This window comes from Mastigoproctus giganteus, chromosome 3 (genome assembly GCF_048544385.1).
Source record: "Mastigoproctus giganteus isolate SK-2022 chromosome 3, ASM4854438v1, whole genome shotgun sequence".
In the NCBI taxonomy this organism is placed as follows: domain Eukaryota; kingdom Metazoa; phylum Arthropoda; class Arachnida; order Uropygi; family Thelyphonidae; genus Mastigoproctus; species Mastigoproctus giganteus.
In genome coordinates, this window is record NC_143577.1 from 42,332,551 (window position 1) to 42,358,420 (window position 25,870).

The window sequence follows — 25,870 nt, forward strand, 5'->3', positions numbered from 1 at the left end:
GGATGAATCAGATTGGTCCACTGGATATTGATGGTTTAACATGTTGATGATCCTGCTCAGGTGGCTAAAACACTAAACAAGTATTTTGCATCTACATTCACACATGAAAAGTTATTGAGGAAGGGGAATGCCAGAGGTGAAGTTAACTCTGGCAGTGAGCTAGATAATCTTGTAATAACTGAGAGTAAAGTGGAGGAGAAATTGTTGAAGATAAACACAAGAAAGGCACCTGGGGTGGATGGGTTCTATCAGTTATATTAAAGGAGGCAGCAAAGGAAGTAAGCAAACCCTTAGCCATAATTATGAGAGCTTCCTTGGACTCAGGGGAGGTACCCATAGATTGGAGATGTGCAATTGTGACCCCAATTCACAAAGGAGGATCAAAGGCTGACACAAGTAATTATAGACCTGTGAGCTTAACTTCTGTTCCAGGAAAATTAATGGAGGCACTGGTTAAAGAAGCACTGCAGGATCATTTAGACAAGACTTCAGTTATAGCTTGGACACAGCATGGCTTTGTTAAGGGGAAGTCTTGTCTGACCAATTTGATTGGATACTGTGATGCAGTCACAAAAGAACTGGATGCAGGGAATAACTTTGATATTATATATTTGGATCTTAGAAAGGCTTTTGATACTGTTGCACATGGAAGACTGCTACACAAATTGGAGCTGTGTGGCATTGGAGGCAAATTGCTGCTATGAATAAAGGAATGGTTGAGGGAGAGAAGACAGAGAGTGGTAATCAATGGACACTGCTCATCATGGACTAATGTTATTAGTGGAGTCCCTCAGGTTCGGTGTTGGGTCCATTATTGTTTTCTGTATTTATAAATGATATTGATGATGGTATATCAAGCTTAATGTCCAAGTTTGCAGACGATACAAAGGTTGGCAGGGTTGTTAAGGACACTACTGACGCTATGCTGCTGCAACAGGATCTGGAAAGGTTGAGCAGATGGGCTGAGAAGTGGCAAATGAAATTTAACATTGACAAATGTAAAGTACTACATATGGGAAACAGCAACCCCAGAGCAACGTATCAACTCTGTGGTACTACACTGACAGTGGTAGAGAATGAAAAGGACCTGGGGGTAATTGCACAGGCAGATATGAAGTTCTCTGAGCAGTGCAGATGGGCTGCAAGAGTAGCTCATGGTGTATTATCAATGATATATAGGAATTTTTCTAGCAGGGATAAAGAGGTGATTATTCCCTTGTATAAGGCAATGGTCAGGCCACACCTAAAGTACTGTATACAGGTCTGGAGGCCTCATTTCAAGAAGGATGTAGAGCTGCTGGAACGAGTACAGAGAAGGGCAACAAGATTAGTGAATGGAACAAAGGGGTGCTCTTACTAAAAAAGGCTTAAGTTTTGCAAATTACAGTGTCTGGAGACTAGGCACCAGCAAGGTGATCTGATAGAAGTGTACAAAGCCTTGAATGGTTTGAGCATGCTCAATGCTGATGGGATTCTTCCTCTTGCTCAGAATAATCACCTAAGAGGGCATAAATTCAAATTGAGGAAAGACTGATGTAGGATAGATGTGCGGAAATTTGCCTTTAGCCAGTGGGTGGTTGGTTGGTGGAACAGACTTCCATCCCTTGTCGTGGAAGTTGATAGCCTAAATAAATTTAAGGCTCAGCTGGACAGGTATTTTGAACGAACGGAAGGGTGAAATGGAAGTGGGTTTTTTTTTTTTTTTTCTGATGCTGCATAAGCTTGCTTTCTTGCATCATAAGCCTCTACTAATACTAATTCTAATCCTTTCGATGGAAGATCAGAGGAGGCATTAAATGGAGTGTATTGTACTGGGAATGGTAGGAGGTGGTTGTAACAGATTTGATCATCTCTAAAATCAAGGAAATAAGCATCTCTAATGTCTTGAACAGAGCCAGCATAGTTTCACTCAAAAAATCAGCACAATGAACAAACACAGTGAATAAAAAGTAATGTTTTAAGTGATACAAGATTCTGTAAATAGGTATCTTACTTTTAGTTCAAGTGACTTAATTATATTATATAGCTGTTTCATTTATACAGCTATCTTTTTGTCTTACATGAAACTTTGTACAGGGCTATTCATGTAAACAGCTATATTTTTGTTTTGAATAGCATGTTAATGTTATTAAAAAAAAAAAAATACTGGGAAATCATCATCATTCAAATCTGCAAGTTCCTTTTGTTAAACATTGGAGATTACATAAACAAAATTCACTTTATTCTCTTTTAAATTATCCAGGAACTAGAATGCTTTTTGTTTTTTTTTTATTTTATTTTGTTTATATATTTTTATTTTGTTTAAAAGAGGGAATATCAAGTATACATGTTCCTGTCCCTAACTGTTGTTGTATATGTGGTTTAAGAACTTAAGCTGGCCATACACTATGAGAAAATCTCATAAGTTTGCACAAACAAGTAATTCTATATGGATAAAATTGGCTATGTAGGACCAAAGTTGAGCAAGTTTGCAAAAGGTGGGTAAAAATCTGTTAAACTTGATTTTGTCCCTATGCCATGAGCATGGTACAGGGTCAAAATCAGGTATAACAGATTTTTTTATCATACCATGACATATACAAAGCTGCATACCAATTTATGCAGCTTTGTATATGTCGTGTACTAAGGGTACTTGTAAAGATGGCCTCATTTTATACATCAGTTATTTCCAAGTAATTAATTCATTTAAAACTTACGGATATTGTTGTTCTTGACTTATTTGAATACCATCCTTAAACCATGCTACAGTGAATGGGACCAGAGACTGTATGTAACATCGAAGAATCACAGGTTGATCAAAATAACCATCCAACCGAGGTCTAGTTGAAACTTCTGGTATGTCTAAAGTGAAAATGAAAAAAACAGAGACACAAATGCTGTAATCCTTGTGAATGATTAATCATATAATTTTATTTATCATCTGACAGCACTATATATATCGAAGTAAGTACTGTGGAGTAAGCAATTTACATTAATATCAACATAATAATCAACATCAATGTATTATTCACTCCTTCAATAGAAAAACAGGATACAATAACAATATTTGAACATCATTCACATCTGTTATACCTACTTAGTGTGATGATAGGTCACTAAGATAATACAAAGAAAACTTGCACTACTAGCCTTCCATTCAACTATTCTTCCATGTTATCCTGTTAGACCTTTAGCCTTAGCCAGTGTTAGCCTTCCCTCCAATGCTTGCTTGACATTATCAATCAACCTTCCTCTTTGTCTGTCTCTCCTGACCTATTACCATTCATTTCTGCTTCAAAGGTCTTTGGTATCTAAGGTTAGAACCCCGAAGGCTTCTAGTTATACACAGCTACACAGCACTAATGAAAATAAGGGTTTGCTTACTTCCTTTGCCGCCTCCTTTAATATAACTGGATAGAATCCATCCACCCCAAGTGCCTTTCTTATGTTTATCTTGAACAATTTCTCCTCCACTTTACTCTCAGTTATTACAAGATTATCTAGCTTACTGCCAGAGTTTAATACACCTCTGGCATTCCCCTCCCTGAATAACTCCTCATGTGTGAATGTAGATGCAAAACATTCATTTAGTTTGTTAGCTACCTAAGCAGGATCATCAACAGTGGAACCAGTTGATCACCAACAGTTGAAGATTTCTTGTAATCTGCCTTTGCCTGCCTAATCTCCTTTGAAACTTGGTTACAGACCAGCTTATATCTATCATAGGCTTCTGTGTCACATGTTAATTTATAGTATTCCATGCATTTTTCTTCTCCGTCACACGTCTAATTAATTCATCTGACATCCATTTAGGCCTAAATCTTGAACAATATTTCTTTGTTGGTATGAAAAGCCTAATAGCTTTTTTTTTGAATGCTTCCCATTTTGAATTTGCTGTTGGTAACATCATCAATTGGTCCCACGGTATAGAATTTAAATACTGTCTCACACCACCGTAGTCACTTTTACAAAAGCAAAAACCCTTCCCTTTACCCTTGATGGTAGTTACCTCTTTGAGTAAATCCCACTTCAGTACACTATTATCCCTGCCACCTAGTGGTTCCTTTATCTGCATCTTCTTGATGCATGAAGAATCACTACTGATAATCAGATCAAGAGTGTTACGCCCTCTAGTTGCCTCCCGAACATGCTGTTGTAGAAAACAGTCATCCAATAAATCCACAAAAGCCTTGCTAGTGTGCGAGTGACCAACTCACAAATTTCAGTCCAGTCAATATCTGGGAAATTAAAATCCCCCATTATAAGACACACTAATTTACTGGCCCACTCTATTTCTCTGCACAATTGCTCATTATATTTATCAGATTCATTTGGCCTATAACACACACCTACTCTCATTTTTCCTTTCCCAGTGCTTATGTCACACCAAACAGACTCAACATTGCATTGTCCACCAACATCAATTGGATGCACTTCCTTAGGTTTTATGTGTTTCTTAACTAACAGCATAACCCCTCCTCCCTTTTTGTCCTGTCTATCCTTTCTGTACACATTGTACTCCCAAATTCCAGTTCTGCATTGCTTATGTCTGTGTGACACCATGTCTCTGATATCCCAACAATACCTGCCTTTGATGTCTTGACTAGCACTTCAAGCTCATTAATTATTGCCCCCTTAAGGGCTTTTTCAGACAATTTTTTTTTCCTAATCGCCCCCCATAAAATTTTAAACAAAAAAAATACTTTATACTTACTCTTTTTATTCAATGGGATCTCTGAGTCCACTATCTTCCTTTTATCAAAATTTCTCACTCACTATACTTATATGTTAAAAATCAGTTGTCTCAAGGGAAAGGAAAACCAAATGAGAGAAAATAAATATTAAGGAATAAGATGTTGTCGGGTAAGGATGAACTTTGGAGAGACACAAACCATAGTAATAATCATGATTTTTGCCCCCCCCCCCCCACAAACCAATTTTCGCCCCCTTGGCAGCAATTTTGCCCCTGTCATGTACATTGCAGAGGACTGTTGAGAAACCCTGCTTTACACAATAACTAATTTTCAGAGAAAAACTCAAAGAAAACATTTCTGTTTGAAGATATTAGAAATTTCAGCTAATATGTACTAAGAAGACAGGTGCCTCCGTAGCCAGGTGGGAAGGAGCAGCAGTGCGTAACATACGCTTCTTGATTACACAGGGGTTCAATCCCGTCACCACCAAATACGGAGGATGTGGAAAGGTCAGGGAATGACCACCGCATATTCTCGGAGCAATATAGCCTTAGTTGCTAATGCTCCTAAAAACCAAATAATAACTAAGTAGACAAAGTTCAGTGAAATCACGTAGTCTCAAAGACCCTGAACCTGGCTTTGGGTTAAATAGAATAACTTATCCCATGAAATATCCTATCTTACCAAAACATATTTAATGATGTAATTTCTTTCATTGCCAAACACAGAAGTGCTCCTTCTACAAGACTTGCATTATGAAATGACCTTCAACCTCTGAATTAGAAACAAATGCTGACAGAACATAAACTAACTTATGAAAGAGTACAAGTCACCAAATTCTCCATTAGTAAAATGGAATTATTCCTAAAGGGCTACACTGATAGGATTCAGGGAAAAATAAATCACTTCAAGGTCTGAGGACAGTTTCCAAGTCAAGGTTTCTCTAGCCATATTCACTGCAGCACTAAACATGTCATTGAAAGTTATTTTTTTGTTTTCTTAACTAGTTGGCAAAGGAAGGCATTAAAACTAGTTATGGAATGGTAGTTATAATCTTAAACATTATTGTAATACATTATTCAAAATGTAAATAGATTTACATTTATTTACATAAATGTAAATAGTTTACTGGTGAAACTATGTTACGAACATTTTTTTCGATGCCAGAACTTCCAATATGACTCTGTTCATGATTCAATTAGTGATTCTAAAGAAAAAAGATCAGGTTACCCCCCCTCCACTTTGGGAGGGTTTCTAGCTCCTGTGGGATTCAACTTCTACTCCAGACCGATAACACCCACCGTCTGTTTACCGAGCGAGTAACAATACAAATGCCATTACGGCAAAGTACTTTTACCGGTAAATTTCATCGAACTTTTGCGTGCTTCTCGTGCAGGCTTTCTTTACCTTAGCCAAAAATTCATATGCTGACTAAAAAAACATCCCATAAGCACTGTAAACGAAAACAGTAAATAAGTTATGGAATATCATAAAATGTAACTGTAATTTAGTTTGAAAAGCTTTTGCAGCCATCATATGAGAAAGAATAAAAAAAATATATACCTGGTAATTGAGAGCTTATAGCAGTAGAAGTGATACGTTGAACTGGAAAGCCTTTCTCATCAATGCCTCTAACCTGAAAAATTAGACAGAATCAAAGCTATAAAAATGCTTAATCACGATTGAGGCATTTCAATAATTTTTAAATGTGAATGCTAACAAATCTGAAAGTAAAATAATTATAATTATCAGTATTGTTTTATAATTTATGCTAATAATTGATACCCAACTATATCAGAAAGAATAATTCTGTATATGGTGTTATTATTATTATTATTATTGTCCCCCCAGGTCAACCCATGTCTCTTTAGTGTATGGTGTCTGTAGAAGTGTGTGTTCATAGGCAGATTTGCAAGTGGTGCAATCTGAAAAACTCAGAATAACACACAGGGGAAGGACCCTACTCCCTCCACCTGAAATAGCTAACTGCAGCTTTGATTGAAGAGGACTTAAGAAATTCCTCCAGTCAACAGCAGACTCAAACCCAGACTTCTCCAAAAGAGTGACATGGCAAAACCACTAAACCATCACAGGAACTTCAGTATATAGTAGTGAGAGATACAATTATGAATTCTGGGACTCCCCCCCCCCAGCCATAATGCCCAATACCACTCAAGTGATCTTTAACAGTCACACCAAACTAACCAATGGCCTGTTTCCACATCCACACCTCTCTTCCCCACAGTGACTGACAGACCTTGAAGTATGGTAGTTTTGCCATATTAATGTTGGTCTTCAGCGATATTTGGATATCCGTCCTTCCACAGATAAGAGAGCTTTAATTCATGTCCAGCAATTTTTATCAGTGTTAAAATCCTTAAAAATCTCTCATTTTTAAGGATTTTAAAAATCGTAGCTTCTAATGTATTCCATGTTTTCAGTCTAAAATTACTTGTAACTCTATTTTTTCGCTCTCTTTATTATTTTTTCTCGTAAAATAGTATTTCTTACCATAGAATATTTAATAGTTTAACAATTTCTTCCGACAACTTAACAATTCTTCCTCCTGCTCAGATTCTGCACCTGAGGGGTCATAAATTCAAATTGAGGAAAGACAGTTTGTTCATTGTGGAAGTTGACAGTTTAAATAAATTAAGACAAACTTTCGGAGTGAATCTAGTCTCTAGACAAACTTTTGGAATGAATGGATGGGTGAAACGGGAAGGGTGGGTTTTTTTTTTTTTTTTTTGGCTGATGCTATATAAGCTTGCTTTCTTGCATTATATGCCTCAACTAATGCTAATTTTTCTCATACTAGATATTATAGCAGAAACATCATCATGCAAAACAGATTCTAGATTCTTCTAGAATCTGTGCATGATAAATGAAGTGAGCAGAAATGAACTATAAAAATGATGAATACTTAGACAAAGCAGTATAGGACTTCTAGGAATTAAAAGAGATAAAGGAACAAATATATTTAGTAAAAAATGTTAGTTTTTAATCTTCATCATCATGCAAAACAGAATCTAGATTCTTCATTATCAGTATCTAATTCGCTGTTTTTTTCAGCATTGTATTCAGATTCAAAATTGTCTCCGTTGTAACTTTCGTTATATATATGAACATTATATGAATATGCTATATATGTGAATATTATTTTGCTAATATATGAACATTACTTTACTTAACTAATTACATCATTCACAGTCACAACTCATAATCTTGTTAACACTTAACTGTGACTTCATGCTGCTGTGGTGAGGGGTTTTTTTCTTGTTTCTTTAAGGTACTATCTACTACAAACTAATAAATTCCCATTGACTTTATACCTTAAAGCCTCCAAAAAAAACTACCATTTTTTACCAAATACATTTGTTCCTTTATCTCTTTTAATTTCTAGAAGTCCTACACTGCTTTGTCTAAGTATTCATCATTTTTATAGTCATTTCTGCTCACTTCATTTATATACATTTCATCACTCTAGTAATGAAATGTATATAAATGTCATAGTAATCATTATATTATTCACACACCATTAACTGGTCTGATCAGTTCTGTTCGTAAATTTAATAAGGTTCTAGAGATCTCTGATCTGAGAACTTACAGTTATATCTTTCGGAGCCTTTCCTGGAACTCGTCGGCTATTCTGTGATCTGCTTTCCTGCTCAACTATTACTTTCCCTTTTCTCTTCCTGACAGAATTCCACACCTTTTCAGTTACGCTTTTCTCTCGTCAAGCCACAATATATAATATACTTCTTTACTAGCTAGCACTCTCACATCACTACATCACTGCTGTAGCACACCGAATTCTCCAACCTTTTCCCATCATTTTTTTTTCTCTCTGTCTCTCCTTATTCTACTAGGGTTAAATTTGAAAGTGTCTGCAATTCTGCCCAGACACGATAGAAGGGAGTACATGATGAGAGCCTTGTCAATCAATTCGGCCCTGGAGGGAATGTGCAAGGCTCAAGGGGTAGAATTTTTTTCAGCGTGGTCTGTGCTTGTTAATAGGAGAGACTGCTTCTACAGTGATCGGATACACTTAAATAGAAAGGGTGCAAGAATATTTGCTGATGCTATCGAGGCCTGTTGGGGGTATTGACAGACTAAAAGGTTAAAAGTAGCCCCAGGCAGAGGTGAATGTGATTGTTGCACAACTTCTATTAGAATAAGTGGCAACCTGGAGCGAGGGGTGCTGGAGGTTTCAGGGACTGATGGCAGTCATCGTGAAACAGGTGAGTATATGGGATGTGTCAGGGTAACTAGGAACAGGTGCATGTATGCTTGCATGTATACCAATGCTAGAAGTATAGTAAATAAATTTGATGAATTTTAAGTGTTGGTCAACACATCAAAGGCAGATATTGTTGGGATATCAGAGACATGATGTCATGCTGATATTAGGAATGCAGAATTAGAATTTGGGGAATACAATGTGTACAGAAAGGATAGACAGGATAGGAAGGGAGGAGGTGTCGTGCTGTTAATTAAGAAAAACATAAAACCAAAGAAATGCATCCAGTTGATATAGATAAACAGTGCACTGCTGAGTCAGTTTGGTGTGACATAAGCACTGCTAAAAAAAAATAAGAGTAGGAGTGTGTTAGAGGCCTAATGACTCAAATGAGTACAATTAACAATTGTACAGAGAAATAGAGTGGACTAGTAAATCAGAATGGCTTATAATGGGGGATTTTAACTTCCCAGATATTGACTGGAACTTGTGGGTTGGTCATTCACACACTAGCAAGAATTTTGTGGATTTATTAGATGACTGTTTTCTGCAGCAACATGTTCGAGAGGCAAACAGAGAGGGAAATACTCTTGATCTGGTTATCAGCAGTGATCATTCGTGTATTAAGAATTTGAAGATAAAGTAACCACTAGGTGGCAGTGATCACAGGGTACTGATGTGGGATTTACTTAAAGATATAATTACCATCAGGGGTAAAGGAAAGGGTTTTTCCTTCTGTAAAGGTGAGTACGGTCTCAGACAGTTTAAATTCTGTACAGTGGGTTCAACTGACGATGTTACCAACAGTAAATTCTAAGTGGGAAGCATTCAAGGAATTAATCGTGGAAGCTATTAAAAGTTTCATACCAATTAAGAAATATTGTTCAAGGTTTAGACCTAAATGGTTATCAAATAAACTAATGAGACTTGTGACAGAGAAGAAAAAATGCATAGGATGCATATAAATTATCAAGCGACTCAGAAGCCTATGGCAGATATAAGCTAGTCTGTAATCAGGTAACAAAGGAGGTTAGGCAGGCGAAGGCAGATTATGAGAAATCTTTGGCAAAGGATGCTAAGAAAAACAGCAAGGATTTCTTTGCTTATATAAACTCTAAAATGAATGGGCTGAATCTGATTGGTGCACTTGATATCGATGGTTCTACTGTTGATGATCCTGCTCAGATAGCAAACAAACTGAATGAGTATTTTACATCTACATTCACACATGGGGAGTTATTAAGGTTTGAAAATGGCAGAAGGTTATCAAATTGTAGCAGGGTGCTTAATGATTTTGTAATAACTGAGAGCAAAGTGGAGGATAAATTGTTGAAGTTAAACATAAGAAAGGCGCCTGGGGTGGATGGGATCTATCCAGTTATATTAAAGGAGGAGGCAAAGCAACTAAGCAAACCCTTAACCATAATTATAAGAGCATCCTTGGACTCAGTGGAGGTCCCCACAGACTGGAGATGTGCAAATGTTTCCCCAATTCACAAAGGGGGGGGGATCGAAGGGTGACATGAGTAATTACAGACCAGTTAGTTTAACTTCTGTTCCGGGTAAAATAATGGAGTCACTGGTTAAAGATGCATTGCAGGATCATCTACACAAAACTGCAGCAATAATTCAGACACAGCATGAGTTTGTTAAGGGAAAGTCTTGTCTAACAAATTTGATAGGATATTATGATGTGGTTACAAAGGAACTGGATGCAAAAAATAATTTTGATATCATATATTTGGATTTCAGGAAAGCTTTGGACACTGTTGTGCATGGAAGACTATTATACAAATTGGAGCAGAATGGTATTAAGGGTAAGTTGCTACAATGGATAAAAGGATAGTTGAGTGGGAGAAGACAGAGGGTGGTAATCAATGGGTGTTGCTCTTTGTGGACTAATGTTATTAGTGGAGTCCCACAGGGTTCGGTGTTGGGTCCACTGTTGTTTTGTATATTTATCAATGATATTGATGAAGGTATATCAGGCTTAGTGTCAAAGTTTGCAGATGATACAAAGGTTGGCAGGGTTGTTAGTGACAGTAATGGCAGTGTGCTACTGCAACAGGATCTAGAAAATTTGGGCCGATGGGCTAATAAGTGGCAACTGAAGTTTAACCTTGACAAATGCAAAGTACTACATATGGGTAGAAGTAACCTCAGAGAAATGTACCAACTGTGTGGTACTACACTTAAGGTGGTAGAAAATGAAAAAGACCTGGGAGTAATTGTGCAGGCAGATATGAAGTTTTCTGAGCAATGCAGACAGGCTGCCAGGGCAGGTCATGGGATTTTGTCAATGATATATAGCAATTTTGCTAGCAGGGAAAAGGAGGTGATTGTCCCTCTGTATAAGGCAATGGTCAGGCCACGCCTTGAGTACTGTGTACAGGTCTGGAGGCCTCATTTTAGGAAGGATGTAGAGTTTCTTGAGCGTGTACAGAGAAGGGCAACAAGATTGGTGAGGGGAACGAAGGGATCCTCTTACCAAGAGAGGCTTAAGTTCTGCAAATTGCAGTAGCTGAAGACTAGGCACCTGTGCAGTGATCTGATTGAGGTGTATAAGGCCTTGAATGGGTTGAGCATGCTGAATTCTGATGGAATCTTTCCACTTGTTCAGATTATGAACCTAAGGGGGCATAAATTCAAATTAAGAAAAGACAGAAAAGTGTAGAATAGATGTGCGGAAATTTGCCTTTAGCCAGCGATTGGTTAATTGCTGGAACAAACTTCCATCTGTCATTGTGGAAGTTGATAGGTTAAATAAATTTATGGAGGAACTGGAGAGGCATTTGAAGGGAATGGTGTGATTTTTTTTTTTTTTTTTTTTTTTTTTTAGCTGATGCTGCATAAGCTCATACATTTGCTTTCTTGCATCACATGCCACCACTACTACTACTCACATCACGTTTTTTCTCTCCAACATCTATCCCACTTTCACAACTACATTTCGTCTTTTACACACCCATTCTTTGCATGCAAATACCTTATTTATTTCCTCTTATTTGTATATCTCTGCCTATTAATTCGAAACTTCACCAAAGCACTACATTATTTCTTAAACTTAATTTTCTCATATATATACTAACAGACAATTTTGTTTTCCCTTAGCATGGAAGCCTTTCATCTTCTACCATTATATCCCCTACTGACTATACTTTAGAACCACGCTGAGCCAATCACTTCCCAAAAATAACTGAGTCCTCAATTGGCGGTATGATAGAGGGATTAAATTAATATTGACTATCTGTAGCAGAGGAAAGGAAATTGAGTGTTACAATAGTCAGACTTTAAGTTCTCTGAGCATTGTAGCCAGGTTGCAAGGAAGGCCCATGGTCCTCTTGATGATGTATCGAACAATTGCTAGTAGAGATAAGGACATCATAATCCCATTGTATAAGACTATTGTTAGACCACACTTGGAATACTATGTTCAGGTATGGAGACCACACCTAAAGAAAGACATTGTTCTTCTTGAAATGGTCCAGAAACAGGCAACTCACCCGGTGAGATTGGCAAAAGAGCGTCCATATGAGGAAAGACTTCGAATATGTGGGTTGTAGAGCTTGGAAACTAGGCACCTTAGAGGAGATGTGATTGAGGTGTTTAAGGCTCTGAGAGGCATAAGCAAAATGAATGAGAAGGAAATTTTCACAGTTATAAATGATTATAAATGGCCATATTTTAAATTTACAGGAGGGAAATGTTTAGACTGGATTGCAGGAAGTTTTATTTTAGCCAGTGAGTTATAAATTACTGGAATAAGTTACCTACATGGGTGGTAGAGGATGACAGTTTGGGGAAATTCAAAGGTCAGCTGGATAATTACCTATGGGAGGAGGAAAACACTTAGGTTGTCCTTTTTCTTTTCTCTTATTTATTATTATTTTTTTTTTATTATTATTATTTTATTCCATTTATTTTTTTGTTATTTTATTATTGTTATTTATTTATTTTTTTAATTATTATTTAAATTTTTTTTTTTTTTTTTGGCTGGAGCAGCATAAACCATAGGCTTCCTTGCACCATGTAGCCATTGCTAATACATACTAATGCTAATACTAATCTCCCTGAGCACCCTTTAAATCTACTGTCTTTCTACTTTACTACTTTGCTTTGTCTATTATTCTGACTCCCTCTAACTGAAATATTTCTGAATTGTTGTTTTCCTTGTTAGTAAGTTGTTTGGTGAAGATAAAGAAAGCCAATATAAGAATCAAGGCAAACTACAGGAAACTTACCAGACAAACTGGTTTGCTGCTACCACAGTTTCTCCCTGCATTCTCGATAAACAGATGGTGCATGTTATCGGTAGCAGCAGTAGAAGTTGAGAAAGATATATTGATATTGACACGTAGGCATGACCGACGATAACATCATAGCATTAAGTGATTGATTGACGTTATGACACACACACACACTGGTGTTCAAAGAAAGTGCATCACCCCTTAAAATTGTAATTGTCGAACAAATAACACAAGGATATGGCAATATTTCTTACAGATCGCATCAGATAAGATTGACACGTGTAGGTGATGACGTAACATTTCATCAGCTGTTACTTTCAGCTAATAAGCACATTCTGCAAGAGTTGCAGTCATCCTTGCTTGTGTCAGGATGGCGAGTTATGTGCAGTTGATGCCACAACGAAAGAGTGCTATTGTTGCTTTACATGAGGAAGGATGTTCTTCCAGTCATATTGCTTATAGTGTCTGAGAATCAGTCAATAGTGAGTAGATTTCTTCGTCTGAGCTGAAAAGAGAATGGGAAGAACATAACAGGAGTGGTAATGAGTGCAGTAACAGTCAGAAGTCGCCTCTTCAAAAATGAACTTGTAGCCCGTCATCTTAAGAAGAAGCCCCTCCTCACACAAAAAATGAAAAAGGCCCAATTAATTTGGTGTAAGGAACATATCAAATGGACCCCTGAGCAATGGAAGTCAGTTATTTTCTCAGATGAGAGAAATTCAACCTGCATGGCTCTGATGGGAAACAAATGATTTGCCATAGATATAGTGAAGAATACCATCCAAATTGTATGGTGTCTACAGTGAAATTCCCTACCAGCCAAATGATATTGAAGTGCATTTCATATCGCGGAGTAGGTCACCTGCAGTTTATAAAAGGTTTCATAAATGCCAATGGATACCTGGCTATATTGGAAGGCAAATTGCTGCCAACCATTAGAGACCATGTCAACCTGCCAAGTAACTGTATCTTTCAGGATGACTCTGCTCCTTGTCATTAGGCAAAAAGTGTAAGTAGGCACTTTGTAGTTACTTTAGCTTCATTTCTGCATTAGAGATTCAACAGTAATGTGTTTACATTTGTTACAGGTGAAAAAATAGTTGGAAGAACAGTCCATTACAACTGTTAGCTGGCCAGGACACAACCCAAACCTGAATCCTATAGAGAACTGTTGGCATTGTGTGGAATCTATAGTTGCTAGAAAGAAACCAAAGACTCTTCGTGAACTTCAGGAAGCCATAATTCATGTTTGGAACCACAAACTATCAGTTGATTATCTTCAGAAATTGATCTTGTCAATGCCTCGACGGTGTGCTGCCGTTATCATGGGCGCCTCCGTAGCCAGGTGGGAAGGAGCAGCAGTGCATAGCACACGCTTCTTGATTAGACCGGGGTTCGAGCCCGTCACCACCAAATACAGAGGATGCGGAAAGGTCAGGGAATGACCACCGCATATCCCGGAGCAATATGGCCTTAGTTGCTAATGCTCCTAAAAACCAAATAACAAATAACAAACAAGCTGTTATCAGGGCCAGAGGTGGTTCAACTAAATATTTATTTGCACCTGATAAACATTTCATTTTTTTTTCATTTAAAATGATAAACTGAAGCAAACTGAGGGCTTCTGATAACATTTCAGCCATAATTGTCATGTTTATCAAAATTGTTGTATAAAGGTTGCTAATGCTCATTTTTGGAATATTTTGAGAGTACCTGTCAAATATTACTTAGTTTTGCCTTAACTACTGATAAATATCTTTTGTTTATATTTCTAATTGTGATGCTGGTCATTAACGTAACATACCATTACGAAAAAGGATTAGAAATGAGAAATTCCTAGGTGATGCACTTTCTTTGAACACCAGTGTGTATATATATATATATATATAAAGAACCTTTCTTTCTTTTCCTATTATTTCCTAACCTAACATTTAAGGTAAGGTTATGAAATATAACGAAAAATAAAGAAACCTTTTCTTTTTTTCCTAACCTATTCTTTAAGGTTATGTTAGGAAACCTAACCTTAAAAACGTAGAAAGCAATCGGTAATGTGGTTTTTTAATAGCGAAAATACTCGTGAGCTTCAATAATCTGCTTTTAATAATGAGAAAACTATGTGTCAATCAACACATTGTTCTCGACTTCTAATGCCATTACCAATAACACGCACCATCTGTTTACCGCGAATGTAGGAACAAACTGTGGTAGTGGCAAACCGGTTTGTCGTGTAAGTTTGCCGTAGTTCTTGTGTTGCCTTTCTTTACCTTAGCCAATTGTTTTATTTCTGCCCGCTATTCTTATTAAGACTTTGTGTCTTAATAAGAATAGCATTTTGAGTCTTAATACGAATAAGAGAAATAAGTATTTGTAAGACTTTGTGTCTTACACTGTGCATTCACTGACCCAAGGAGAAGGGACTGGAATTATGACGAACTCAGGAAATACACAATTATTTTATCTGGAAACCATCACTGTTTTCATGGCAAAAGCCCGGTATTTTTCTGACTGGACAAGAATACAGATCATAAAATTAGATAAAGAAAATGAAATGGTTACCTGCAACTATATTTAAATAAAAATTAAGCATATTAAAATAAACTACGTAGCAGTCTGTATATTATGAAAACAAAAATCAAAAAATCTAAATTTCTAGAGAAATGTTTTTGCTTTTCCTGGGAATCAGGAATTTTAAAGTTATAATTTTTTCCTGGGAATTCTCGAGAAGAAACCCTAGTTACCCTAACATAGCCTATATATTTACTTGTTTCATGATGACCCACAGCAGAGCTTGAAATCCCCAACACCTTGTTTTCCAGGCTGCTGCATTTTCCAATAGAAGCAATGCAAGAACCTCTGTTGTCTGCAGCTCTAGTTAATCTATTAGTCTGTATATCCCCCCCCCAGGCTAGAAGTTTTCCAACCTACCTATCAATGCCTCGATAGCATCAGCAAATATTCTTGAATCCCTTCTATTTAAGGGATTCAAGAATATCTCTCCCTATCTCTATCTCTCCTATTAACGAGCACTGGCCATACTGCGAAAAAATTCTACCCCATGGGCCTTGCACATTCTCTCCAGGGCTGAACTGATTGACAATGCTCTCAACATGTAAGTTTAGAAAATAAAATACCCCCACTATAAACATGTAATTTAGCTTTGAATTAAGCACAGTATTGCTAATTAGGATAAAGAAACATCAGAAATTTTAGATGTAAAAAATCAACCAGTACATACAAATTAGGTTATGAAAGTTATTTTTTTAAATAACTGTTTAAAAAAATCCTATTGTGTATATGATTTTTTACAAATTATTAATAGTGTTGACCTGAATTAAAAAAAGGAGGGTGGGGGGGAGAAGAAACTCAGAAACAGTATTAGTGTTATAAATGGTAAATGATGCAAGGAAGCAAGCTTCATTGACAAAAAGGGGGGGGGGGGACTACCCACTTCATTTGCTCATCCCTTCTAATTCTTCCTTAAATTTATTCAAACTACCTATCTCCATAACACAAAATGGTAGTTTGTCCCAATAATCAATCACTCTCTGGGTAAAAGCAAATTTTGTCACATCTATCATACAACTATCTTTTTTTTTATTTAAAATTTCCTCTTATGTGTGTTGTCTGGGGCACATCAGTAACAACTCTGATTATGTCCTTCAATTTGTGTAAATTTCTGATAAACATGATCCTGAAAACAGCCACACCATAAGCCCCTGAATTTACGGTAAAAAAATTCTCAGCTTGACCATGAAGGATAAAAAAGTGAAACATATTCTGACAAGTTAATGCAACAAGTTAAAAGTAAGTTGATAACATAATAACTCTATACCAAACAAAAGAGAGAGAGAGAGAGAGAGAGAGAGAGAGAGAGAGAGAGAGAGAGAGAGAGAGTGAGAGAGAAAGAGAGAATTCAATTAAAGCTAGTTTTCAAAACAAGTCATTAAGTGATTTAATTCATAATTTACCTTCAAATAAAAATACTGATCAGGTGGATAAAAGGATGAAGCATTAAAAAAAGAGGACTTCCCAGCCAAACGATAGAGGGGAACTTCTTGAAGCAGCCTTCCTTCCAAATCTATTAATTGAACACGTTCAAAAGATCCTGGTAATGGAAGTTCTGTAGCATTTATTAATAAATATGTAGGTGCGCCTAAAATTCAAACACAATAAACCACATAAGAAAAGAATGAAACTATAAGCTATACATTTGATTTTTGTGTAAATCTTCAATTCAAATTAAATTTATAAAATTCCATATATTTCTTATGGAGCCATCATATCATTACCTCTATTTGTATGGTATAACCATATTTAGCATTAATATTAGTATCAGCAAAGTAATACAACGAGTCAAGCTTACGTAGCACCAGCCAAAAAATCAAATCAAATTTACATTAAATTTAAAATTAAATAAAGTAACAAATGTCACCTTCTCTCCTTTCATTTTCCTTAATTTTCACATTCAACCACCCTTAAATCTGAATAACACTCCCAACCTCCACAAAGGTAGACAGGAGTTTAATCAAACAGTTGGTTACTCTTTGATCAAAGTAAAGTTTTTGTCATCCAGTCTAAAATTATTCCCCCTCAACTTAAATTTATGCTTACTTGTGTAATCACATAAGTAAGCATAAAAATTCCTTCATTTAGTTTACTCAAACTTTTCAAGGCCTTAAACACCTCAAACAGGTCACCCAACAGATATCTAGTTTCCAAATGCTGTACAAAACTCACATGATGAAATGCCTCTATGTGCCCTTCACCAAGCTCATCACACTTTTCTGTATCCTTAAAAACAGATTCACATCTTTCCAAAAATAGGGTCTCCAAGCCTGTGCAATATTCAGGATGATTAAGCTGCTTTATATTAATTATATAAGGTCTAATCACTGCATTATATAACAAATAATCTCTTTATCTCTTTTGGCAAAAGTTCCTATATAATACTGATAAACTCCATGAGCTGTCCTACACTGTTCAGAAAACTTCATATCAGATTGTATGATTACCCCCATGTCCTTTTCATTATCTACAATCTTGAATTGGGTGATATGTTACTCTAGTATTACTGCTATTCACATCTAAGACCTTGCAATTTGCAGTATTAAACCTTAGTGGACATTTCTCAGCCCATCCAAATAATTCAATCTAAGTCTTGTTCAAGTAATATACTCTGATTACCCTCACTACCCCACCCATGTTTGTATCATCAGCAAATTTAGATATCAAACTTTAAATAAATACATCAATGCAAGCATTATCATTAATGAATATCGGAGAGAGGAAGGGAGCCAAGAATATAACTGTGTAGGACCCAACTCAACAGTAGTGAACAAAGAGCAGTGGCCATTTATAACTATTTCTCTTTCCTATACTACTTAACCATCTTTCTATTCACAGTAATAATTTACCCTAATGCCACATTGCTCCAATTTACACAACAATAATTAATATATGCTGTGCAAAGCTCACGGGGAAAAAATTTTTCGCAGTATGATCTGCGCTTATTAACAGGAGAGAGTACATTTACAGGGAGGGGAGACACTCGAATAGCAAGGATGCAAGAATATCTGCTGATGCTATTGAGGCAGTGTTGAGGTGGGTTGGAAAGGTAGACAGGAGTTTAATCCACAAAGGATTAAACTTGAGGGAATACACAGACCAATAGATAAACAAGCGCCATATGTAGAGATGAATGCGATTCTTCATTGCTTCTACTGGAACATACAGCAGCCTGGGAAGCAAGATGTTTGGGGATTGCAAAGGCTGCTGGTGGTCCTCATGGAACATTCCTTATGAATCTGAAATAACAGTTAAATTATTGAATACAGACACTGTATAGGTATTGGAGATGTGGTGTCACTCAGACATAAGGGTGCAGAATTTCAGTATAGGCAGTACAATAAGGACAGATATGATAGGGGGAGGAAACGGGTTATGCTCTTAGTTAAGAATCATAAAATCTAAGGAAGTGCATCCAGTTAAAGAGGACTGTGTTATAAGCCTAATTGTAATTGATTGTGATGAGTATAATGAACAACTATACAAAGAGAGTGGGCTAGTAAATCAGAATGTCTTATATTGGGGAATTTAACTTTCCAGATATTGATTGAAACTTCTGGATTGATAATTTGCATAGTAGCAGGACTTTTATAGATTTATTAGATGAATGTTTTCTACATTGGCAGAGAGACAACAAGGGAAACCAATACTTTCGATCTGATTATCAATAGCAACACTTCATGTATTAAGAATCTATATAAAAAAGAACCACTAGGTGACAGTAATCACAGTGTACTGATGTAGGATTCGCTTAAGAGATGTAACTACCATCAAGAGAAAAGGGAATGGCTTTTGCTTTTTGCAAAGTTAACTACAGTGTCACAGTTTTTCAGTTCTATAGAGTGGGACCAACCAATGATGTTACCAATAGCAAATTCTAAATGGAAAGCACTAAGGGACGTAATCCTAGAAACTACTAGACTTTTTATAACAAATATGAAATACTGTTCAAGGCTGAGACCTAAATAGAGGTCACATGAACTAATGAGACACATGCAGAGAAGAAAATTGGACAGGATGCATATAAATGGTAGATATAAACTAGTCTGCAGTAAAGTCACAAAGGAGGTTAGGCAAGTTAAGTCAGATTATGAAAAGTATTTGGCAGAGAATGTAAAGAAAAACAGCAGACTCCTTTACTTATGTAAATACTGGACTGAAGGGAATCAATCCCATTGACCCACTTGATATCAATGGTTTAACTGTAGATGATCCTGCTCAGGTTGCTGATAAACTGAACAGATAGTTTGCATCTACATTCACACAAGTAAGTCTTTAGGGAAGAGGATGCCAGAAGTTTATTAAATTCCAAGTCAATGATTTTCTGATAACTCAGGAAAGTAGATGAGAAATTATTGAAGCAAAACATAAAAAAAAAGGCACCTGGGGTGGATGGCATCTATACAGTTATATTAAGGGAGGCACAAAGAGAGGGTAAACAAACCCTGAGAGCATCTCCGGATTCAAAGGAGGTACTGTGGACTGCAGATATTCAAATGTATCCCTGATTCACAAAAGGGGATACATGGGTGATATGCTTAATTACAGAGCTGTTAGCTTATCTATTTGTTCCAGAGAAAATAATAGAATCAATGGTTAAAGTATTCCAGAACCATCTAGACAGGAATGCAGTTAAACTTCAGTCATGGAATGAATTTGTTAAGAGGCCATCTTGTCTGACCAATTTAAGTGGATACTATGATGCAGCAACAAAGGAAATGAATGCAAAAAATAATTTTGATATCATGTGTGTATATTTCAGAAAAGCTTTTGATAATGTTGCACATGAAAGACTGCTGTACAGATTGGAGCAGTGTGGCATTAAGGGCAAGTTCCTGCTATGGATAAAGGAATAGTTGAGTGGGAGAAGACAGAGTTGTTATCAACGGCACTGCTCCTCTTGAACTAATGTTAATCTAGTCCCTGGAGTTCAGTGCTAGGCCCATTGTTGTTTTTTATATTTATTAATGATACTGATAAAAGGTATATACTCAATTAATGTCCGCAGATGGTACAAAGGTTAGCAAGGGGTTTAATGACATTAACCAAGGTATGCTACTGCAATAAGATCTCAAAAAATTAGGCAGATGGACTGGAGTTTAACTTTGATAAATGTAAGGTACTGCACACAGGTAGAAGTAATCCCAGATAAATGTACCAATTGAGTGGTACTACACTCAAGGTAGTGGAAAATGAAAAAGACTTTTGGGGAGGTAATTTTGTAGTCAGATATGAAGTTCTCTGAGCAGAGCAGACAGGCTGCCAGGACAGCTCAATGTTATTTTGTCAATGATATACAAAAATTTTGCTAGCGAAGCTAAGGAGGTGATTATGCTGTTGTATAAAGCAATGATTAGGTGGCACTTTGAGTACTGCATACAGTTCTGGAAGCCTCATTTCAGGAAGTATGTGGATCTGGTAGGAGGGATTCAGAAAACAGCAATAAGATTAGTGAGAGGAACAAAAGGGTACTTTTATCAGTAAAGACTTCAGTTCTGAAAATTGCAGTGTCTGAAGACTAGGTTCCTACAAAGAGATCTGGTTGAGTTGTTCGAGGATTTGAATGGATTGAGTAAGCTCAATGTTTATAGAATCCTTTCTCTACTCAGCCTACACACATGAAGGAACATAAATTCAAATTGAGGAAGGATGGTTGCAGAATAAATGTGCAAACATTTGCCTTTAGCCAGCAGGTTGATTGTTACAAAAATTTCAATCTGGTATTTTATTGAAGTGGATAGTTTTAATAAATTCAAGGAAGAACTAGACAAACTATTAGAGGGGATGGATAGGATGTTAGCATTAGCATTAGCATTAGTAGAGGCATTTGATGCAAGAAAGCAAGCTTATGCAGCATCAGCCAAAAAAAAAAAAAAAAAACCCCACTTCCACTTCACCCCTCTGTTCGTTCCAAATACCTGTCCAGCTGAGCCTTAAACTTATTTAGGCTATCAACCTCCGCCACAAGGGATGGAAGTCTGTTCCCCCAACCAACCACCCGCTAGCTAAAGGCAAATTTCCGCACGTCTATCCTACATCTGTCTTTCCTCAATTTGAATTTATGCCCTCTCAGGTGATTATTCTGAGCTAGAGGAAGAATCCCATCAGCATTGAGCATGCTCAAACTATTCAAGGCTTTATACACCTCTATCAGATCACCCCGCTGGTGCCTAGTCTCCAGACACTGTAATTTGCAAAACTTAAGCCTTTCTTCGTAAGAGCACCCCTTTGTTCCATTCACTAATCTTGTTGCCCTTCTCTGTACTCGTTCCAGCAGCTCTACATTCTTCTTGAAATGAGACCTCCAGACCTGCATACAGTACTCTAGGTGTGGCCTGACCATTGCCTTATACAAGGGAATAATCACCTCCTTATCCCTGCTGGAAAAATTCCTGTATATCATTGACAATACTCCATGAGCTACTCTTGCAGCCCATCTGCACTGCTCAGAGAACTTCATATCTGCCTGCACAACCACCCCCAAGTCCCTTTCATTCTCTACCACTGTCAGTGTAGTACCACAGAGTTGATACGTTGCTCTGGGGTTGCTGTTTCCCATGTGTAGTACTTTACATTTGTCAATGTTAAACTTCATTTGCCACCTCTCAGCCCATCTGCTCAACCTTTCCAGATCCTGTTGCAGCAGCATAGTGTCAGTAGTGTCCTTGACAACCCTGCCAACCTTTGTATCGTCTGCAAACTTGGACATTAAGCTTGATATACCATCATCAATATCATTTATAAATACAGAAAACAATAATGGACCCAACACCGAACCTGAGGGACTCCACTAATAACATTAGTCCATGATGAGCAGTGTCCATTGATTACCACTCTCTGTCTTCTCTCCCTCAACCATTCCTTTATTCATAGCAGCAATTTGCCTCCAATGCCACACAGCTCCAATTTGTGTAGCAGTCTTCCATGTGCAACAGTATCAAAAGCCTTTCTAAGATCCAAATATATAATATCAAAGTTATTCCCTGCATCCAGTTCTTTTGTGACTGCATCACAGTATCCAATCAAATTGGTCAGACAAGACTTCCCCTTAACAAAGCCATGCTGTGTCCAAGCTATAACTGAAGTCTTGTCTAAATGATCCTGCAGTGCTTCTTTAACCAGTGCCTCCATTAATTTTCCTGGAACAGAAGTTAAGCTCACAGGTCTATAATTACTTGTGTCAGCCGTTGATCCTCCTTTGTGAATTGGGGTCACAATTGCACATCTCCAATCTATGGGTACCTCCCCTGAGTCCAAGGAAGCTCTCATAATTATGGCTAAGGGTTTACTTATTTCCTTTGCTGTCTCCTTTAATATAACTGGATAGATCCCATCCACCCCGGGTGCCTTTCTTGTGTTTATCTTCAACAGTTTCTCCTCCACTTTACTCCCAGTTATTTCAAGATTCTGTAGCTTACTGCTAGAGTTGAATACACCTCTGGCATTCCCCTCGCTGAATAACTCCTCATGTGTGAATGTCGATGCAAAATATTCATTTAGTTTGTTAGCTACCTGAGCAGGATCATCAACAGTTGACCCATCAATATCAAGTGGACCAATCTGATTCATCCCCTTCCTTCTAGAGTTTACATAAGTAAAGAACTCTTTGCTGTTTTTCTTTGCATCCCTTGCCAAGGATTTCTCGTAATCTGCCTTCGCCTGCCTAACCTCCTTTGTAACTTGGTTGCATATCAACTTGTATCTATCATAGGCTTCTGTGTCATGTGTTAATTTGTAAGTATCCCATGCAATTTTCTTCTCTGCCATATGCCTCATTAGTTCATCTGACATCCATTTTGAACTAATGAGGCATATGGCAGAGAAGAAAAAATGTTGCAGGATAAATGTGCAGACATTTGCCTTTAGCCAGCAGGTAGTTGATTGTTACAAAAAATTTCCATCTGGTATTTTATTGAAGTAGATAGTTTGAATAAATTCAAGGAAGAACTAGACAAACTATTAGAGGGGATGGATAGATGATATTGAAAGTATTTTATATGAGCTAGCTTTCTGGCATCATTTGTCCCTACTAATACGGGACTGTATTGAAAGCTTTAATGAAATCCAAGTAAATGATGTAAAAGTTATTTCTTCTATCCAAATCTTTACTGATAACCTCATTATAACTAATCAGATTAGTTGGACATGACCTGCCATTAACAAAGCTATATAATAGGCACTGAAGATTATTATATCTCCTAACTACTGAAACTTGAAGGGTTATGCTACAAGATAGTGAATGAATGTTAAGCTCTATAACAGGTTTGTGAAGCTCAAACTCTTCTAGTCATTGTAGGAAATGACAATTATGCCAAACATTAAAATTAATATAAATCAGTTAATGAAATTCAAAATTCATCATAATTATGGAAAATAATAATCTTAAATTGTGAGTGATTGTGTAAATAAAAACTGCAATCCTAAAAGAATTCACTATAATCAAATATCACAATAAAAAGCTCAGTTTCATTTTTCTAATTTCATTTCTGTTCTTTGTTTTTCTTTTTCTTGTCATGCAGAATCATGTGTAAGAATTTGACTGTAAAGCCCCCACCCCAAATTTTTCTATCATGTGGCTGAAAATACATTCTACATGAGAATTCATTTTTGACCTGTCTTACTAATGCCAAAACAGACCTCATTTTTAAACAGCAACAACACTCACTATGACCTATATATAACTTAAATAACATAACTTTGAAACAACATTAAGCAAAATCTCTCTTCCTTGTTTTTAATGATTAATGTGTGTTTTATTGTACAGATTTTTAATAAATTTTACATAATGCTAGCTGGCTGATTCTAGCTGTTTATGGAATATACTTGAGTATAACTGGAAGAGTATTATACAATTTATTATTATTAATATTATTTAATTACCCTTCAATGGTCGGTGATAAGTTTCTTTTAAATTTGCAGTAGGCTGTCTTGAAAATCCATGTATGAAATCCAAATTACTTAAACCAGTAGATCGTAATGTGTGAGGTCCATGACCTTTAACTTCCAGCTGCCAAGAGCCAGGTTGAGGATCCTTCACATTCACAATCTGCACATTACTGAGATCTAATAATTCATTTAATCCATCATCCTGATCAATAAATTCACCTAATAAAGAAATCAAGCATATGAATTATTTTTAATCATTTTTTAAATGCTAAAGAATCTAAATTTTTAAAAAAATAAGAGAAAATAGATCATTATATTGAAAATTAACTGTTCTATAGTTTTAAAATCAGAATAAAATAAGCACGAAGAAAAAAAAAAATTTAACCCTCTCAACAGTGCATTTCAGTGGATTATATTTCCATACAAGAACTGAAATGTTTGTTGCACGATCACTAAACTTGAAATATGCTGAATGGATTTGACTGATTGAAATAATCTGAAAATTATAAATGCCTCTGCTAGTGGTGCATCATCACAAGCAATGCTTAAGTCCTGATGCAATATAATTTATTCATTTTTTAAGCAACTATCTTTTTTCCTTCCAGACCTCCCTCCCAATTGAGTTCAGGACACTGGTGCAACTGCATCATACACTGATACACCCCTGGTCTTGGCATACAGTTTATATCTTTGAGAATGCATTGTCTGAAAGATGGCCATCAGGACTTGGGCTTATGCTAACATTAGTGACAACACTAGAGAGTTACATTAGAGAGTTTTTGTGGATTACTACTTAATATGCGTAAAACCGTTATTTCGTTCAAATCTTGCAGCCATTGTTTTTGTATATAGTGGTAGGGAATTCAAATTTTTAATTGAGGTAACTAGGTAGCTCTAACGTATAATTATATAGCGTAATACGCTTCACTGTTTCTACTAGATAGCGTAGTATTGACATTTAATTAATTTAATTTATTGATCTTATTAATTTAAAAAGTCATGCTCCAAACTAGAGCAGCAAAGCAACGGGCACAAAGTGGCAGGAGTGCTGTGACTCGGGGGAGAACTGAGGGGGGGCGATTCTCCAAAGCATCACAGCCTAAAAAAATGTGCAACTTGTGAGCAGCAAAGCAACGGGCACAAAGTGGCAGGAGTGCTGTGACTAGGGGGAGAACTGAGGGGGGACGATTCTCCAAAGCATCACAGCCTAAAAAAATGTGCAACTTGTGAAATGTTTGCCGAACTCTCTGGAACGGATC

General features: G+C 36.7%; 1 protein-coding gene across 1 annotated transcript in view; it reads right to left on the reverse strand.

The window, feature by feature from the left end:
• Positions 1 to 25,870, reverse strand: part of LOC150087903 (hemicentin-1-like) — a 1,496,027-nt gene that overhangs the window by 1,379,422 nt on the left and 90,735 nt on the right. The window contains exons 5-8 of the mRNA XM_090369959.1: positions 24,606 to 24,830; positions 17,129 to 17,313; positions 6,237 to 6,309; positions 2,697 to 2,841 (exon numbers count right to left, since the gene is read on the reverse strand). Of these exons, the coding sequence (XP_090226085.1) occupies positions 2,697 to 2,841; positions 6,237 to 6,309; positions 17,129 to 17,313; positions 24,606 to 24,830 (628 nt within the window). The remainder of the gene's footprint in view (positions 1 to 2,696; positions 2,842 to 6,236; positions 6,310 to 17,128; positions 17,314 to 24,605; positions 24,831 to 25,870) is intronic.